We start from the raw sequence: 16,947 nt of genomic DNA on the forward strand, positions 1-16,947 counted from the left end.
TGCACTAGAAGTTGATCTAGATGAAAGTCTGCTGATCCACTTAGCAGCCACCAGGTTATGCTGTTCATTAGTTTATAGTCATATGGAAAAATGTCTAAAATGTGAGCTTACAAAAAAGACTTGTCAGAAGACAACAGAGCACACATGATTATTATCGGGCATATGACAAAACTAGCTCCTCAGACCATCAAGAGTGGCAGCTTTAGGGAGAATGAATTATGTAAATGCATTATAGAAAACTGTATTGTGGTTGCAACCCTAAACCTCTTATGAAATAAAACAATAGGAGGTAAAAACAGAACTGAAAAGAAATCCAAATGCCTTCAATTTGAGAACTTTATAAGTGGGAATTAATGCTACATTTTTGAAATTACTGTCTCCCAGTCATTTGGTTTTGTCAAGGGAATTTGCATTGCAGGTAAAATTGTTAACGCCTTGCAAGTCTGTTACTCAACTTTGTACTTCCTTATCACCTGTGCATATATAAACATGAAATTGCAGTACCAAAGTCCTAGTCATTCTGGACCTTGGAAGGCATGTGCACTGTTGTCTGACAAAGAAGATAGACCTAAATAAATACACGGCCAATAAAGGTAATATTTGCATGTTTAAATATTTTGCAAATACAACATACTGGTATAGTATTTCTGTAGAAATTCTGTATTTTCAGAGGTTAATTTTTAACTGGCTTTTGCTATGTTCCAATGGTATTGATTTTCTCATGTACAATTGAAAAGTTACTGTGTAGGCTACAGCAGCCTGCACATTTGATGAGATATAATCTAACATGTGCTTTCTTCTATAAGAATAAAAATGAATTGGCCCTATGTCTGGATCCTGCTCTGCCTGCTCTGTCCATCTGTGCTTTATGGTGGTAAAGTACTTGTTTTTCCAGTGGATGGGAGCCACTGGGTGAACATGAAAGTCATCATAGAGGGACTACATTCAAGGGGCCACCAGGTTGCTGTTGTGCGGTCATCAGACAGCTGGTACATCAAGGAAACTTCGCCATTCTATACCTCGATTACAGTTGGTATGGGATCTGGATTTGATGAAGACTTTATAACTAAGTTTGTGGCCCAGTTGTTGGAAATCCAGAGGGAAGGGAAGTCTTTCTGGACACGTATGAAACTGGAAATGGAACAAGCAGAAAAATCCTCTGAGATGTATGAGAAAATGAGTACAATGCTTGAGGAGATTTTTGAAAACAAAGATGTGATGCAATCACTACAAGAAGGCAAGTATGACCTTGTCCTTACAGACCCTGTTACACCAGTGGGTGTTATTCTTGCCCATTATTTCAAGTTACCGTTTGTGTATAATGTCAGATGGACAACTGAAAACGAGGGCCATTTTTCAATTGCACCTTCTCCTCTTTCCTATGTTCCAATGACAGGGTCTGAGCTATCAGATAAAATGAGTTTTCTCGATAGACTTCTCAATGTCGCCATTTATGCTTTTATGAAATATCAGGTTTTTATGTATGTCATGCCACATTTTGATGGGGTAATTGAAAAATATATAGGACCAGATGCAGACTACTGCTCCCTATTTCAAGCAGCAGACTTGTGGCTGATGAGAGTGGACTTTGTGTTTGAGTTTCCTCGGCCTACTATGCCCAATGTCATCTATATGGGAGGGTTCCAGTGTAAACCTGCAAAACCTCTGCCTCAACACCTGGAGGAGTTTGTGCAGAGTTCTGGAGAACATGGAGTCATCCTCATGTCTTTGGGGACTTTGATTGGAGAGCTTCCCCATGATTTAGCCAATGATATCAGTGCAGCTTTCTCAAAATTACCGCAGAAAGTCATCTGGAGGTATAAAGGTGACAGACCAGCCACTGTGGGCAACAACACTTTACTAGTGGACTGGATGCCACAGAATGACCTCCTAGGACATCCCAAGATTAAACTATTTGTGGCTCATGGTGGAACTAACGGAGTGCAAGAGGCCATCTACCATGGAGTTCCTATACTAGGACTTCCTTTGATTTTTGATCAACGTGATAATCTATTTAGAATTGAAGCAAGAGGAGCAGGGAAGATAATTGACATTTTTACAATGAATGAGGATATCTTCTTTCAGGGTATTCAGGAAGTCCTGACTGAGCCCTCCTACAGTATGAACATGCAGAGACTCTCCAGGCTGCATAGAGATCAGCCAATGGCACCACTAGACACTGCCCTCTTCTGGATAGAGTTTGTCATGAGACACAAAGGTGCAGCTCACCTGAGAACAGAGTCCTACAAACTGCCCTGGTACTCCTACCACTCTGTAGATGTTGTATTATTTTTGCTAACAGTTACACTGCTTATTTTCCTATTTGTTGTTGGGTTAATATGGGCGTGCTTCAGATTGTGTTTGAAAAGAAAACTGAAATCTGACTAATGTGTGTAATGTGTAAGTGTGTATTGTTTATGTTCAGTGGTTGATGTACCACCCAACTGAATATTAAAGACAAATGCTTCACTGATTTGATTTGTTTAATAAAGTGGGATTACAATGCCTAAGCAGAGCTCCTGATGACCCACCCCCACCATGTAGATGCTGTAAACTCTGTCCAAGAACAAAACGGGAATGTGATTTTTTTTTTTTTAAACAAAGAGGCAAACAAACTGGAATTTAGACCACAAATATTCTTAGTCATTTAAATTAATGAAACATGAATTGTTTGCTCAGTGATTTATTTGTATTACTGGTAATAGAAAAAAAAAATACAATTAAAATAAAATGACAGCAATTCCAAAGAAAAGTATACATTGGTATCAGGTTGATTATGTGACTGAGAACTGTAATATTTTACATATCCTTTACTCTGGCTGAACAAATCTTATGTGCTACATGTACATACATGCAGTATATTTTCTTTAAATTCTGTTCACATTCACATTCGCCACACAGTGATATGTTTAACCTTGGTCATAGCAGGAAAGATAATGCACTGTATATTGCTGATGTAGCAAGAATTAAATTTTTCTAAATTATTTGCTTGTTTGCTGCTTGCTTCTTCACAAGCTTGTCCTCTTTAATTGACACAGTGGGGACAAGCTTTGCATCTTTGCAATACATTTTAAATTCACTCTTAATCTGTAGTACAATATACTACTGTATTTATGTTATGACTATATTCTTTCCTCAGCAGTGCACCATACTGAGGACTCATGTTCTTATCTCCTCCAAACCTGGAGTGTAATCTAACATGGATTTTAACACATCCAATTTCTCACACCAAGATGGGAGTGACGTGCCAAGGTTATCTTGGGCCAGCTTGAAACCTTTGTACACTTATATAAGCCTTGGCTCATGATTTTTACCTGTAGGATTTTGCACTATGGACTACTTTTCAAACTGAATCTTACTTTTTTATGCAATTAACATAATACTTAAAAATCTCTGTTGTGGAAAGGTGGAGATTTCATTCTAGACACAAGCCAACTGATGATGAATAGTTAAATTCTACTTTCAACAAAAGTTGTTTACGTTTTTTTTATTTCTATTTTTTATTTTAATAATTTCATTCATGTAGTAAATTGTCTAATTACTCCATGTTTTCATCTGGGATTGCATACTTTATGTGCCTTTTTACTACAAATATAATATTTATTTTAATGTATGAAAAATATTTGATAAAGGGAGCATAGAAGAGGGGAATTTTGCACAGGTTCACAGGCGGGTATTTACTGTAAGATTTTACAAAAACATGCATATTAATAAAGGACAGTGAGCAAGCTGATCTTTACAATAACCACTATGGATCGTTGGATATACTATCAGTGTGTTCTTTTAATATACTGTATTATGAAAAAGCAACCACCTAAGCAGAGTCATAAAAAAGTTTCCATTGTTACCAGTTTTTTTTTTGTCCCACCCTTAAAGTTGTCCCTGAATATATGGACATGAAAATGTCTTTAGGGACTGCAAAAAAAAGTCAGATTTAAATTACCTCCAAATGTCGTGGGATTGACAGACGAGCTTCCCTGGGCAAGAACAATTTACCATCAAGGTCATAAGAAAAGGAAAAGTTTATTTTTCATTAAATGAAATGAAGTAGTTTCAGAGTCTGTTGAGTCCCAGTTGTGAATGCACATTTGTTTACGGAAAAAAAGACGGCCTGCTGAGTCTTTAAGTGTGGAACAGAGTGGATAAAGACAACAACATCCTCTGGGCCATACAGGAAGTCTTGAATAAGCCCTCCCTCAGGGTGAACATGCAGGGTCTGCCCCAATTTCTACACTTAATGGGCTTAACTGGGCAGTGTTGTAAATAACATGGAATACAAGTCAGAACTGAACTTCCGCTGTATGTGTCGGATTTTAGCGACCCAGAGAGAATCTCCACAAGAGACTGTGGACAGAGGACGTCCTCAGACACAAAGGTGCTGCTTACCTGAGAAAACTACAGACAGTCTTGGTCTTGTGATATCATTAGCACGACAGAGGACTGTGTTAAGGTGTTGAATCTATGGCATTTACTTTAAGCCCACTAAAGGTAGAAAGGATATTCCCAATGTTACCATAGTTTGATATGGATGCCAAAACAGCAGAATCAAAATAAATTAGCCTATGATTCGTCCAAAAGTGTATCAGTATTTGTGTATCTCTTGCTAGAGAGATGTTACAGTAAAACTTGGTTTCACAAATTAGTTAATCTCACTCAGATTCTCAAGACTGTAGGTTTGTGAGCATTGTGGAAAAGAACATGCTGTTAGGACATGACTGTACAAAATCCCTGAGGGTTGTTACTTAAATAAATAAATTCTTTTATTACAAAAAAAAAACATGCTGCAAATGTGATAGATTTTGTGTCTACATCCTTCCTATTTTTGTCTTGTTGCAGCCATTACACAAAACATATATAATGTTTTACATCTCTAGCTGTCACGCAGGTAAATCATTAGGAATATCAGTTGTGCCTTAATCGTCAGTTACATACTGTTAGGTAGGATTAGACATCATGGGGGTCCGACCCTACATATATGTCTGCAGACATTTGCAACCAACAAGGAAAAAATAAACATATTTCAAGTGAAATTTCACTTTCACAATTTTGACACACACTGCTCAAACAACAAGTCAACTAATATTGGATCAATATTAGCTGCCTGGCGGGTTCCACTTCTCAATATATAAAGCTAATACAAAAAGCATTAAAACAAACTTTGTGGTTAAAAACAATGAAATTCTATTTTCAAGGGATAAAAGTTGAAAGCAGTAGCCTACTGACTGAGTGTCTCAGAACTACTGACGATTCATGTCCACTAAAAATTCACAAAATGTGTGTGAAATATCACTTCAAAGGTGGTATTTGCGAGCTTTGTTATTGCAACCCTAGCCAATGTTAGCATTAACAGCTATTTCCTTATCTACTCTAGAGGAAATTTTGTGATTTCAGTTTCAAAATTAATTTCTTTATTTGTCAAGAGCTGTCTGCAGCTATGGATTGTAACCATCTAGTGGCGCTTCCATTTAAATCGATTTTCTTCTATTGAAGTTAGCCTGCTATCTAGCTAGCTCTGGCCCAGTTAGACTCTCTTGTCACTTCCTGGTACCAAATGATTGTAGCTTTCAGGCTTCTTTGAAGAAACTGCACCACTCAGAGAGCATATTATAACCTCAAACATTTTGTAAAAGCAAAACAGTGTCTGAGGATTGGTAAGTAAATAGCTCCTAATGCTAGTGCTGACTAAGTAGCAATACCAAAACTCACAAAAATGTCTCCTTTAAAAGAATAGTGGCATTCTTGCTGGGAGCTTGATGAGAAGATCAATCCCACTATTAATCTGTAAGCAAAATATGAAGCTACAATCAGCAGCCAGTCAGTTTAGCTCTGAATAGTGTGGAAAAAGAAGAAAAATCATTCTAAGCTTGATATACAAGGCTCTATTTTCTTGTCTTGCAGTAACTTTCTGGAGTGTCTGCTGGTTGCCTGGCAACTGATCCTTGTCAAGGAATAATCCAGCACATAAACCCTATGAAAATGCTAAATTATAATTTTTATGCTTGGGATTTTGCAGAGATGAAACAAACAGGACATCATAAATGAAAAAGTTCCTAGTGCTGTAAAGTTTTGTAGCCAAACTTTGGCAACAGGCAGGGTGAATGTCTTCACCTATTTCAAGTTTTTTATGCTAAGCTAAGTGGCAGTTGGCTGTAGCTTCAAGGGCCTATTTACAGGACATAAAAGTGGAATAAGTCTTTCCATGTAACTCTCATGAAGAGTGTCTTTCCCATTTCAGGTCAAAACTAAAAACCTGTTGCCACTGACGCATCAGACGAGCACAGGTCACTGTTCTGTGTACATATTTGCTGATAATACAGAGAAAATAACATGATCAGGGTTTATAGTCAGAGCCGTATTTACGCAGCCTCTTACCAGTATCATTGACCATCACTCTCCAGTCTTTAGCCATGAAAAGTCATAGTAAAGTCTGTCCAGGGTATTTACAAAGTGTCCATGCCAGCAGGGCAGGTGTAGTGGGCGGTGTAAATCCTCTCATGATGTCCTGGTCCGTAGAGAGCTCATCCTGAGCACAGTGAGCTCAGCTACATCTGCATCCTGCATCTCCACCTCTTGTTGGCAGCTTTCTCTGATGACATACACTACGAGACCCACACAGATGAAAATGAGGAGGACTATGCCTATAACCTGGGATACAGAAGAGTGAAGCAACACTTTGTTTAGTAAATAACAACAGAGGAGGTGTGTATTTGTTAACAAAGTCTACCAACAGAGCTATTACTCAAATTTTACAAAGGGTAATAGCTTGGCATTTTGGGATTTATTCTCTTTAGTACCCAGTCTGAGGCGGAGGTGTTTCAACTCCTCTCATCCTGCATAATTTTCTGTAAACTAGAAAATATTAAACTCACCTGAGAAAAAACAAACAGCTGCTGCGAGCGGAGCATTAGTTCTTGTGGGGTGACATCTCCCTCACTAATTGGCTCACACCACTTCTGCGGAGGTGCCTTGTCAACTAGTACAAATCTACCGTCCCAGTCTGTCATAGCACAAGCAAAGTATTGGCCATCGAGGAACAACAAAATCAGCCACACGATAGCAGGAACAAAACTGGAGAGGGAAACAGTTTTCCTGCACCACGTATCACATCTGCATCCTTGGATGATCAGCATCAAGGTGAAGGCCATGACGGCAGGAATGATGAAGAATGCTGATGAAAACATTCCGTTCCATGTAGGGTTGCAAGGACACTCAAACTCCAGCTCCACCAGCTTCTCTAGTCCCATGAGGATAAAGCCAAAAGCCACATTTGATACCAGAGGACTGTTGCTAAGTTCATTTTTCAGCCTGGTAAGCCATTGTTGTCTACTTTCCATACTAGATTGACCGAAAGATGAAGACAATCGTTGTAAAAAGCCCAAAAGAGGGTCCACCGTTGTGAACACATTGGCAACAGCTAAGTGATGCGTAATTAACTCATCCAGGGGTAAGTTTTCCCCTCGGGCAAAATGCCACACTTCCACTCTGATTGGTTTTGAACAAAGGAGGGTGTGCCGTCTGCTCTGACATTTCTCTGGCTGATTGGTCTGTGCGAGGTTTCAGGTGGGGTTACATTTTAAATGTGGTCTCCCATAGACAAACTGGAGGGAGGGCTGTAAAGTGGAGGGAAGTTTGTTCTGCAGTTTAGCACAGACTGGCCCACTGCAATAGTGCAACTAAAAAACACATTAATGTAGGTGTTGGCATGTAACAAAGGGTGAGCCTTTACATTGAAGAATCAAGTTACGGGGCCAAATTTACACTACATTTAAACATTACAAAAATTTTATAGTTAAAAAGATATTTACCTAAAGGAAAGTCATCCAAGATGCATAATAAAACTGCCCCCCTGCTTATCTTTTTTAAAAGCTCAGGTTATTTTCCTGTTTTGTTTTTTGTTGTTTTTTCTTTTTACAATATTGTCTGAAACAGAGAAAAAAGAGAAATGCATGCACTCTCGTCTGTCTACCTCATCTGACCACATGAGGGCGCCCATGCTGCAGCACAGATAAGGGGATAGAGCGGATTACAGGAGGCCATGTTGAACTTTGAAGGGGATGTGGTACATACAGCTTGAGAACACCCAGGCCACTGATGTGATGACATAATTTATAAATGACCTCAGTGAGCTCAAGAGCATCACTATAATCTCCTCACATTAAAACCTGACAAGAGCGAGTATTTAGGCACTGTGAAACAGGCTTGGAGACACAGTATGTGACTGATGAAAAGTCTGGCAGGGTTGATTTTAGTTCATCTGCATATTTACCCATGCATTTTTTTTAATGCAGCCACTCACTGCATTTCAAACACGTCACGTTCTCTGCTTAGATCTCTGTTGGCGATTATCCATCTGGCAATGTCTGGGTTGTATTAGTACTACTGCTGCAGGAGCTGTTGAACAGGGTTATCAAATGATACGGCAAGGTTATTCCTGTAGTGAGGAAATAGCGTATAAACTGAACACCTTCCTCCAAGTTACAGATGATGAAAATGTGCACCTGTCGTCTCATAAAGAAAATGAATGAAGATAAATGAATCTTATCCACTGATGTAGAAATGAGAGCTCGGAAATCACACAGTCTAGTTACTGCCTGAGTTTACAAACAACATTACGTCCGTGTGTGTGTGTGTGTGTGAGAGAGAGAGACAGACAGAGCAAGAGCGTGACTCTGTGTACATGTGTGTTTATCCACGGTCATGAGCGCATAGGGCACGCGCAGCCTGTCGTTGCTGCCGTTGGTGTCCTACCAGCATCTGTTCCTCTGTTTTTCTTTTTCTTTTTTTTTTCTTTTTTTTTTAGGTATTAAAAATAGACCGGTGCTGATAACAGACTTATGTTTCGGCTACATCACTTCCCGTCGGGAATAATTTGTGCGCCACTTTCATTTTAATCACCGAACCGTGAGCGTGAGAGCGCAAATGCGCATCGGTCTGCGCATCTTTGAATCTTCAGAACTACACTGTGGACAATCTCCCTGACATCCAAAGACCTCTCCTCCGCAATCCGACGAGGCTTCATCACCGCCTATGGCTGCACATCGGCATCCCTGAGCCGCTGGCCTCGTTCCCCCCGGACCCTTCACCCATCGCCGTCCTCTTAAGGTCTTTGAATCAGGGAGGCATTTCTACAAACATCTTTAAATAATCCTCGTCTGCCTGCTTTTTTTTTTAAGCACCCGGTGCTATGCTGGGCCCATCTCTCTAGATCTGGTGATCTATACACGAGCTCTCCTCCCACATTCGTCCGACCGAGACCCTGGTACTCTCATCTAGCCCCCCGACAATGCATCCTAACGCAGTGATGCTGCTGGCGGTGGCCCTTTTAGGGAACTTGATGCTGCCTTTCATCTCGGCTCAAAACGGTAAGAAAGCAGATTTGACCGTGGCATAATTGTAAACATCGCGTTGAGGGAAAGTGACTTGACTTGTATGAGGAGGACGCCGAGCGAAATGTTGCCAAAGAGGATTTTGAGAATGACTGCGATTAAGCCTCTACTACACTGTAGTTTCACGCATCTCGACAAGAAGGCCAGAGTTAGACACCAACAAATCTGATTCAGTTACTGACCACACAGTGTAGCCTTTAGAAGACGGAAAGTAAACTGACTGTGTTGTGACATCTTTTTTTTTTCTTTTCTTTTTTTCTTTGAAAGGTTGTCATTTATTCCAGCTACAGTGTGTGTTGTGTTACTGTGTCTGCATTAACTGTCACTTTAGGGCAAATAGAAAACGTTGACAGTGCTTGTTGTTGCTGGGAGCAAAACTGAGGCTTGTACCTTCATGGAATTAGTTGTCAGTATTTACATAGAGCCTATGAGTATAGCCTGGGGCTGTCAGTGAGCAGTTTGCTAAGTCAAAGAGGGGGTTGGGTTGCAGAGTGTGTCATGCAAGACTAACCTGCTCTAGATGCTGATAAAGTAATGTTGACACACACAAACAGACTAATGACTCGTCCAGTGCATGTTTGAAATACTGCAAATATCAGGCCCTTCTGTTTCACAGGTGTTGGGCTTGGACTTGTGCATCTGTTTAATTGAGAAACACGCTTCCTCATAATGGCACAGTTCCTCTAATGCAATGTGGAGCTTCCTTTATTGCCTAACTACAGCAAATCTAAACACACTTATCTGATCTTCATCCACCATGTTTGAGCACCAGATGTTTCTTGTTTTTGAAACTATCCAGATATAGTGCATGAGACATTTGGTTGACAGACATGAAGAGCTGCAGGATGCTCATTTGTAAGTTGAATTTCATTGTGCGGTAATCATAATAAAAAGTTGATGCGGTTTAAACAAATGTCAGCAGCAACATGCTGTTGGGTGTTCCAGGCTGTCCTCCTCTGCTACAGCATGTCCTGTTCTCACATTCTGTTGAATCACATCAGCCCAGAGGGGCACGCAAATCAGCAGACTTCACAAAATGAAAGTGGGGTCTTTATTTTTTTCAAATGTTTTAAAAGAACCTCAATAGCTTCCGTTGGCAACCCAGACAAGTCGGTGCTTTAGTATGCAAATGTAACCAGTCTATTTCAGTTTCTGTTAACAAAGTAATCATTGCCTTTTCAGAAGCTCCTGTCAAGGTTTTGTGTTGACAGATCAACGTCACTGACAGGATCTAATCCCCTTTCAAAATAAATAAATAAATAAGGCAGAGAATTAAACTGCATGCTTATAAATTTAATGCTTAATGTTCACCCCATCTTTTATGTGGGATAATCAGACACCCACTGTGCAAGACTTAGCAAGACATGTATTTTGACAATAGGAAGAGAAGGTTGTGACAGACCTCACTCCATCATTGTCCTACAATTAAAGGACTTAATATTGCAAGAATTGAAAATGATTTTTTAAATCCAGACAACATGAGTGTGATATATTACTACAATATTTCTGTGTAACACTAATTAAAGAGAGTGTGCAGAAAAGAAAGAAGCACAGTTTTGAAATATAGATACTAGAAGTAATCACAAACTCAGCCTACGTCTTCAGCTTGTGAGGAGACAAAAAATAAAACTTAAGCAGTTATATAACATATGGCTGGGCGATAAAACGATAACGATATCTTATCTATCATGATAGACACGTGATCGGGCGGTGTTTGGCTCAGTTGGTGGAGCGCCCGCCCCATGTGTTGAGGCTACAGTCCTCACTGCAGGCGCCCCCGGTTTGGGTCCCGCGTCGGGCGGCCCTGTCCTGCGTGTCATTCCCCCCCTCTCTGCCTCCCATTTCCTGTCACTCTCTGAACTGTCCTGTCCATTAAAGGCATAAAAGCCCCAAAAATATACTTAAAAAAAAAAAAAGATAGACACGTGATCAATATAAAAAAATATATATACGTTTGATAGAATGTTCAATAATTTCACTAAACTCTGTTAGAAAAAAATTAGGAAGAAAACCCCAATCCAGAACTGCAAGGCATTCTGGGGGATGTAGGCAGAGGAAATGCTTTAGCCTCTCGACCTCTAACGGCCCAGCTTAGTAAGATTGGTGGCGTCAACAACAGCAACAAAAAAAAAAGAACGTGGAGTGAAAGGAGAAAATTAGTACAACAGCGCGAGAGGAAATTGTGGATAGGGTCACGTCACCAGTTTGGCAGTATTTTGGATATTTTAAGTCCAGCAAGAGTCAGACCGATGTTGTCTGCAAACTATGCAAGGTCGTCGTCCCTACCAAGTCTGGCAATACGACAAATTTATTTTACCACCTCAGCCGCTCTCATCCGTTGGAGTAGAGCAGCATCAAATGACATTGATGTTCTTGAGTCACTGCATGAGGCCTTAACTCCTCTTCTGGAGTTCACACACTCCTTTTCTGGGGAGTCAGATGTGACAGTCTCCTATGTGAGGCCAGTATTCCACCTGTCAACTCACAAAAGAGCTGAAGACCACCTATCTTGATGAGAAATATGCCGACTCTGCAACAGATGATCTCCTGGACGTGGCTGCCTTTGTGGATCCTACATTCAAGGCACAGTACATCAGCCCGGAGAAGGTAGATGCCATTAAAAGAAGAGCAGTGTCTGAGATATTGGATGAATACCCAGGCCAATCACAGGCAGAGATTTCAGAGGGAACAGCGAACCAAGGTGCAGAAGGAGGAGCTGCCACTGAACCACCTCTGCCACTGGGTGTGAAGAAACAACGCAAGTTTCTTCAAAAAACGAAGTCAAGAAGATTAAGAAGATGCCTCACCTCTCACTGGAAGTTGAAAGTGACCTGAAAAGCTACCTGAAGTGTCTTGATGCAGACAGTGAGTCTGACCCCCCAGAGTGGTGGAAGCAACATGAGCACAACTTTCCAAGATTGTCCCAGCTTGCCAAAAAATACTTGTGCATTCCAGCCACCAGCACCGCCTCTTAAAGGATTTTTAGTACTAGGGGTAATATTGTCAAATGTACCAGGGCAGCCTTAAAACCTGAGATTGTGAACCAGCTTGTTTTCCTTTTCCCAAAATCTGTAGTGAAGCCATGGTTGAATAGTGCTTGCTTGAGCTATTTTATTCACATGCTGGTTTGATATTTTCATATTTGACTGGACTGGGTAACAGGTTTTTTTCATGTCAAAGAAGTTCAGACAACCTCAAGTTTATTCTGATTTCTATGTTTACAAAATTTGCACTATGCACATATTTTAAAATTATTTGTTAGACATGTTTGTTTATTGCTCCCTATTGATCTGCTTACTTGATGTGAAAAAGATATCCATTGCGATTGTTTTGTATTTGTGTATATTGTTACATATACCAGTATGGCCTTAAAGCCTGAGAAAGTTAAACAGATTTCCTTGCAGTGAAACTATGTTGAGTTGTTTTTGAGTTATTATCATAATTTTATGCTGGTTTGATACTGACATTATTACTGTGTTACATGTCAAAGATGTGAGGTCGACCACAGATGTACACTAATTTCTTATTTACAAAATACTTTGCACATTTTGTTTGATTAAGCATTTATTTAATGTCTATATTTGCACACTGACCAGTATATTTATTTATTTATGTATTGTTTTTCATAGTTGTTGACCGCTTTTTAAAGGTTAAAGCTTACGTTTAAAATAAAAGTATTTAAACTCAGCCTTTTTTTCTCCTGGTCCCTATTTAGAATAGGTCAAAAAACCGAATCAATAATCATCGATATTGACTGAGATGAAACACTTACATCATGATACATTTTTCAGCCATGTCACCCAGCCCTAATATAACAAAATATTATCCCCCAAAATTCCTTTCTTTCCTCTTATTTAATTCCTCTGAGGTGCTTAGAGCCTGTGCACAGTGAGGCGCACTTTCAACTTGCTATCTGGAAAAAATCAAATATCCAATAAGCCCTCTATTGTATGATAAAGTCCAGACGAAGGCATTCCAAGCATTTCCTGTGGTCTCTGTGCTGTTCGGTCGCACTCACTGAGGCCTTGTTCACACCACATAATCACTCACACACACACTTTTGTACTATATTGCCGTGCACCCTTTATTGACATACCGTAATGCACTCTCTAGGTCCGTATGATAACCCTAACCATCACAAATGGATGTCAACTACGAATACTATGTCTTAACCTTCAATGCCATTGAAACATGTGCCATCTGGTCTTTTGGCCCCCAGAGAGTACCGTTGGCCCCCATGTGTGGACCCTATAGATGGGTTTCTTGTGTACAAACAATACTAAGTGCGCGCGCAACCAGGGGGCAAAAGACTGCTCGGAGTGAACTGATATCATTGTAGATGCCGTATTGTTTGTACGGCTCCAGCCGATATCCACTCGGCTTGGGCGGTACCTGAGTGCCATTTCACTACTCGGATAGCCACCCCCGGTCTGACGGGGCCAGGTAGCAATTTGAACACATTAGCTAGCATTAGCATGTTACCATCACAACGTGACCTGCCCATCTGCCCGTGTGTGTGCCAGCGCGCGCGCGAGAGTTGCAGCCGCCATACAGACTTGTTTACTAATGGGAAACGCTGGATGTGCTGGTTGATGACTTTCGTTTTTACCAGACCCATAACTATAATATTCTCAGTGACGAATGGATTTCAGATATGTGCCCAGCTATCATTTGCAGTTATCTCATAGAGAAGCCCAGTGTGTACAGAAACAACAATTTGCATGCAGATAAGTCAGTATGTGCAAAACTTTTCTTTTTTAAAAAAAAAAGTATATTATTTTTAGTTTTATGACACCGGTGCTGCACAGACTCTCGCTGCCTTTAGGAACTTCGGGACCCCAATCCGCCCTTTCAATGGTCTGGAGCCATAATCTTCTTCTGTTTTTGGCAAACGGATGAGATCCCCTCGGGATATTATACAGTTTCTATTCATCCTTTTGCCGGTTTGTGCGGTTAACAGAACAACAAATCCTTGTCCTTTTCGTTTGCTGCTTGACTCCGCTTGTAAACAGTGAGGAATGTCCCGCTTTCTGCCCCCTGGCTGCGCGCACACATCTGCGATGACGATGCACAGAAACGCGTCTATAAGTATTATGAAACAAATACACATTAATTAATTCACATATACAGTATACACTGCCCGTCCCTGTGTGTGTGAGTCACTAAATGTGTCTAAATCTGAATATTAGAATATTATAGGAATATAGCTAATATTGAGATGCAGATGTGTTTCCATAGATGTATTCAGCTATGGTAAGTGTTTAACACTGTAGGTAACATTTTGATATTTACTCACATCATATGTATCCAAAAGCCATTTCATTTCTCCTTCACAGTTCAGATTAAGGTTAATCGGTGGCTCATGGCTTCTTATGCAATCCTAGATTTTCCTGTGATATTACAGAGTTCAGGGAGTGACGTGGGTAGAATAATAATTATAAGTGCAAGAGACGATCGGGGAAGCAGAGGGAATTCATGCCATCACTTCCCTCGTGTTGAGGGAAAAGTAGGTCTACTATAGGTGGCTAGTTTCTGCGACAGATATTTGGAGGACTGTAAATAGCAATCGTCCATTCTGCCTCGTTTCTATTTTTACCACTGAGCCACAGCACGAAGAACTGTGGCTTTAAGGTCCTTTTGTGAAAGTGAATCCATTAACTCTTAATGGACGTCCTCCTTGTGCACAGCTGCACAGCCCTCTAAAGACTCGCTTAGGTGGCTGTGAACTATTTAAGCTGAGAGATGATGTGATCTTTATGCCAACAAAATAAAGGCTGTTGAGAAGGTGGCTGTGGCTGACCTGAAGAAGTGCCTTTGTGTCTTATATAACCTCTCAATACAAAGCATGCAGCCTGCTTTTTCTGCTGCCAACCACTGTTACCACTGTCTTCGTGAGCCCCAACAGGCAGCTCACGTCAAGATAACGTCTACAATCATGAGCTAATCCTGAGTTTCCTTTGAGTTAACTGATTGGAGTTACTTATTACCATACAACTGCAAAGATTAGTTCTTCAAAGTATGAAGACATGTTGTAGAGAAAGCTCTTTGCGCATTGCTATATACACTATAGCTGAACAGCATTTACAGCTATGAGCCATCCAATCGATAGACCGATATGATGCAGTAGCTTGTCCATTATCACGTTACTGCCCCGGCTGCAGCTGTGGACAAAGTTACATACATGAGTCTGGAAAATATACTGTGGGACCCAAGCCAGCTCTTGCAATGAGTCAGTCTTGCCCACTGTGAAATCTGATATGGACTGCACTGATTAGGAGCAGCATGTAAAATACACTGCAGGCACATGCTGATGCACAGCTCCAAGGTGAGCAGTGTTTTTTTTTTTAATAGTGATTTGTCAAGGGAAGGTTTTTTTTGCTGAGCATGCACACTGTTTTTTTTGTTTGTTTGTTTTTTTCAGTCCCACTCTGCTTCACATGCCTAGGCTACAGTTGCACACAGTCGCTGCTGGAGATTCCCCAATTTAGCCACAGCGCTGTTCTACTGTTGTGCCGGAGCAAGGGCAGCTCAGAGACATAATGCACAAAGAGGTTATTTTCATTTAAACTGTGCCTGATTTGTCCTGTCCGCCTGGGTGACGTAGCAGACACGAAGATGTTTTTGAGACTCATGCCAGCTGTTGTTCAGCAGGAACAGGGTCATTTAAGTTGACAGATAAAACTCAATAGTTTTCAGGATATTGGGGGAAAGCATTCGTTACCCATGAAGAAAACTCAAGTAGAGGAAGACACTCATCTGAAGATGTGATTTTTCCAATTTTAGAATGATCTTGTTATTCTGACGATGGAAATCAGCATTCTGAGATGCGTCTATCTATGCGTTTCTCATACATCAAATCATTTGAACTCCCTTGTTTTGACCTCTGAAAGAGAACTAGGAGGTGTTTGGTGGTTGTGATTAGAGGATGGGATTAGCGCATTTCTCCCCAGAACAGGGGTTATTGGGCTTTAAATCTTATTAAGCTGTTTCCTCCCTTCTGTGATCTGAGTGACTTACTCCAGTATTACCAGTGGAAGATGGAAATAGACAGCCACAATTTCACATTTTTTTCTTCAAATTAAGATTTGAAAATTGTGTTACATTGTCCCATCACAGTGACATCACATAAGGCAGAAAAGTGATTTGATTAAGTCAGTGAGGAAAAGTCAGCGTCGACACGGTCAAACGACTCGGCAAGCGACGTGGGTTAAAATCGCCTTTAATCGGCTCGGCTCCGATCGGCTTGCAGTGGGAACGCCAGACCCGCGTCAACCCGCTAATTTACGTGATGGCGCTGAGCGTTACGTGACGCCACGTCATCGCGCCGGTCGCGTCTCTTATCACGTACCAAAACAAAGCTCTGCTCCGCTCTGCTCTCATTCGAGACTGGGATCAAAAGATCAAATAACACTGACCAAAAACGATTGAAAAAAAGAAAAGAAAAAAAGCGACAGCCTGTTTAACTGACGTGGTGTGCCGCGGACGTCCGTCATCCGGCCGCGGCAGACTGGCTGTCCTCCGCGGTCCTGGTGCTCCAGGTCAGCCAGCCAGAGAGTCTGCC

At 40.8% G+C, this 16,947-nt stretch overlaps 2 protein-coding genes and 1 pseudogene across 4 annotated transcripts in view; 2 read left to right on the forward strand and 1 right to left on the reverse strand.

Annotated features, from left to right (window-relative positions):
- The first annotated feature begins 198 nt into the window (after positions 1-198).
- LOC146989881 (UDP-glucuronosyltransferase 2A1 pseudogene) lies at positions 199-2,591 on the forward strand (annotated as a pseudogene). The gene is made up of 2 exons (XR_015034608.1): positions 199-593; positions 807-2,591. The product of XR_015034608.1 is annotated as a UDP-glucuronosyltransferase 2A1 pseudogene (transcript).
- A 3,774-nt stretch (positions 2,592-6,365) lies between these two features.
- Positions 6,366-7,361, reverse strand: LOC146989882 (calcium homeostasis modulator protein 6). The gene is made up of 2 exons (XM_085773117.1): positions 6,870-7,361; positions 6,366-6,645 (listed from the first exon to the last, which is right to left on the reverse strand). Exons 1-2 carry the CDS (start codon positions 7,332-7,334, stop codon positions 6,493-6,495), a joined length of 618 nt encoding a protein of 205 aa, XP_085629243.1. The 5' UTR covers positions 7,335-7,361; the 3' UTR covers positions 6,366-6,492.
- A 1,329-nt stretch (positions 7,362-8,690) lies between these two features.
- Positions 8,691-16,947, forward strand: part of LOC146989883 (neuroplastin-like) — a 33,332-nt gene continuing 25,075 nt past the window's right edge. Inside the window, exon 1 of one of the 2 annotated variants that reach the window (XM_085765214.1) lies at positions 8,691-9,362. In XM_085765214.1, the coding sequence (XP_085621340.1) occupies positions 9,284-9,362 (79 nt within the window). In that variant the 5' untranslated portion in view covers positions 8,691-9,283. The remainder of the gene's footprint in view (positions 9,363-16,947) is intronic. The other variant, XM_085765225.1, reaches the window with a different exon arrangement.

The sequence above is a fragment of the Trachurus japonicus genome, chromosome 3 (genome assembly GCF_045865225.1).
Source record: "Trachurus japonicus isolate A0001 chromosome 3, Traja_1.0".
Classification (NCBI taxonomy): domain Eukaryota; kingdom Metazoa; phylum Chordata; class Actinopteri; order Carangiformes; family Carangidae; genus Trachurus; species Trachurus japonicus.

What these genes read in the sequence shown, in the direction of transcription:
- LOC146989882 (XM_085773117.1), bottom strand. Translation starts at nt 7,334, where the DNA reads ATGGAAAGTAGACAACAATGGCTTACCAGGCTGAAAAATGAACTTAGC. An exon ending in AGCTGTTTGTTTTTTCTCAG is followed by an intron (nt 6,646 to 6,869) that starts GTGAGTTTAATA and finishes TCTGTATCCCAG; the next exon opens with GTTATAGGCATAGTCCTCCT.